The 2,691-nt window shown below is 56.4% G+C and overlaps 1 protein-coding gene across 1 annotated transcript; it reads left to right on the forward strand.

Annotated features, from left to right (window-relative positions):
* Positions 1-1,372: 1,372 nt before the first annotated feature.
* On the forward strand, positions 1,373-2,303 carry LOC123966669 (splicing factor 3A subunit 2-like; the record flags this gene model as incomplete). The annotated part of the gene is made up of 3 exons (XM_046042807.1): positions 1,373-1,757; positions 1,849-1,931; positions 2,067-2,303. Coding segments are annotated over 3 exons (705 nt in total), but the record flags the coding sequence as incomplete, so codon positions are not given.
* Positions 2,304-2,691: the final 388 nt, after the last annotated feature.

Consider the following 2,691-nt stretch of genomic DNA (forward strand, 5'->3'; position numbering starts at 1 on the left):
TCCCCAGACCTCTAAAACCAGGTCTAAGACCTCTAAAATCAGGCCTCAGACCTCTGCAACCAAGCCCCAGACCTCTAAAACCAGGCCCCAGACCTCTGCAACCAGGCCTCTGACCTGTGCAACCAGGCCTCAGACCTCTGAAACCAGGCCCCAGACCTCTGCAACCAGGCCCCAGACCTCTGCAACCAGGCCCCAGACCTCTAAAACCAGTCCCCAGACCTCTGCAACCAGGCCCAAGACCTCTAAAACCAGTCCCCAGACCTCTAAAACCAGTCCCCAGACCTCTGCAACCAGGCCCAAGACCTTTAAAACCAGGCCTCAGACCTCTGCAACTAGTCCCCAGACCTCTGCAACCAGTCCCCAGACCTCTAAAACCAGTCCCCAGACCTCCAAAACCAGTCCCCAGACCTCTAAAACCAGTCCCCAGACCTCTAAAACCAGTCCCAAGTCCTCTAAAACCAGTCCCCAGACCTCTGCAACCAGGCCTCAGACCTCTGCAACCAGGCCTCTGACCTCTGCAACCAGGCCTCTGACCTCTGACCTCTGAAACCAGGCCTCAGACCTCTGCAACCAGGCCCCAGACCTCTGCAACCAGGCCCCAGACCTCTAAAACCAGTCCCCAGACCTCTAAAACCAGTCCCAAGACCTCTGCAACTAGTCCCCAGACCTCTAAAACCAGTCCCCAGACCTCTGCAACCAGGCCTCAGACCTCTAAAACCAGGCCTCAGACCTCTAAAACCAGTCCCAAGTCCTCTAAAACCAGTCCCCAGACCTCTGCAACCAGGCCTAAGACCTCTAAAACCAGTCCCCAGACCTCTAAAACCAGTCCCCAGACCTCTGCAACCAGGCCTAAGACTTCTAAAACCAGGCCTCAGACCTCTGCATCCAGGCCCAAGACCTCTAAAACCAGGCCTCAGACCTCTGCAACCAGGTCTAAGACCTCTAAAACCAGGCCTCAGACCTCTAAAACCAGGCCTCAGACCTCTGCAACCAGGCCCAAGACCTCTAAAACCAGGCCTCAGACCTCTGCAACCAGGTCTAAGACCTCTAAAACCAGGCCTCAGACCTCTGCAAACAGGCCCAAGACCTCTGCAACCAAGCCTCAGACCTCTAAAACCAGGCCTCAGACCTCTGCAACCAGTCCCCAGACCTCTACAACCAGGTCTAAGACCTCTAAAACCAGGCCTCAGACCTCTGCAACCAGGCCCAAGACCTCTGCAACCAAGCCTCAGACCTCTGCAACCAGTCCCCAGACCTCTGCAACCAGGTCTAAGACCTCTAAAACCAGGCCTCAGACCTCTGCAACCAGGCCTCTGACCTCTGACCTCTGAAACCAGGCCTCTGACCTCTAAAACCAGGCCTCTGACCTCTGAAACCAGTCCCCAGACCTCTGCAACCAGGCCTAAGACTTCTAAAACCAGGCCTCAGACCTCTGCATCCAGGCCCAAGACCTCTAAAACCAGGCCTCAGACCTCTGCAACCAGGTCTAAGACCTCTAAAACCAGGCCTCAGACCTCTGCAAACAGGCCCAAGACCTCTGCAACCAAGCCTCAGACCTCTAAAACCAGGCCTCAGACCTCTGCAACCAGTCCCCAGACCTCTACAACCAGGTCTAAGACCTCTAAAACCAGGCCTCAGACCTCTGCAACCAGGCCCAAGACCTCTGCAACCAAGCCTCAGACCTCTGCAACCAGTCCCCAGACCTCTGCAACCAGGTCTAAGACCTCTAAAACCAGGCCTCAGACCTCTGCAACCAGGCCTCTGACCTCTGACCTCTGAAACCAGGCCTCTGACCTCTAAAACCAGGCCTCTGACCTCTGAAACCAGTCCCCAGACCTCTGCAACCAGGCCTCAGACCTCTGCAACCAGGCCTAAGACTTCTAAAACCAGGCCTCAGACCTCTGCATCCAGGCCCAAGACCTCTGCAACCAGTCCCCAGACCTCTGCAACCAAGCCTCAGACCTCTGCAACCAGGCCTCAGACCTCTGCAACCAGTCCTCAGACCTCTGCAACTAGTCCCCAGACCTCTGCAACCAGGCCCCAGACCTCTAAAACCAGTCCCCAGACCTCTAAAACCAGTCCCCAGACCTCTGCAACCAGGCCCAAGACCTTTAAAACCAGGCCTCAGACCTCTGCAACTAGTCCCCAGACCTCTGCAACCAGTCCCCAGACCTCTAAAACCAGGTTCCAGACCTCCAAAACCAGGCCTCAGACCTCTAAAACCAGGCCCAAGTCCTCTAAAACCAGTCCCCAGACCTCTGCAACCAGGCCTAAGACCTCTGCAACCAGTCCCCAGACCTCTAAAACCAGTCCCCAGACCTCTGCAACCAGGCCTAAGACTTCTAAAACCAGGCCTCAGACCTCTGCATCCAGGCCCAAGACCTCTGCAACCAGTCCCCAGACCTCTGCAACCAGGCCTCAGACCTCTGCAACCAGGCCCAAGACCTCTGCAACCAAGCCTCAGACCTCTGCAACCAGGCCTCAGACCTCTGCAACCAGGCCTAAGACTTCTAAAACCAGGCCTCAGACCTCTGCATCCAGGCCCAAGACCTCTGCAACCAGTCCCCAGACCTCTGCAACCAAGCCTCAGACCTCTGCAACCAGGCCTCAGACCTCTGCAACCAGTCCTCAGACCTCTGCAACTAGTCCCCAGACCTCTGCAACCAGGCCCCAGACCTCTAAAACCAGTCC

This window comes from Micropterus dolomieu, unplaced genomic scaffold (assembly GCF_021292245.1).
Source record: "Micropterus dolomieu isolate WLL.071019.BEF.003 ecotype Adirondacks unplaced genomic scaffold, ASM2129224v1 contig_13957, whole genome shotgun sequence".
In the NCBI taxonomy this organism is placed as follows: domain Eukaryota; kingdom Metazoa; phylum Chordata; class Actinopteri; order Centrarchiformes; family Centrarchidae; genus Micropterus; species Micropterus dolomieu.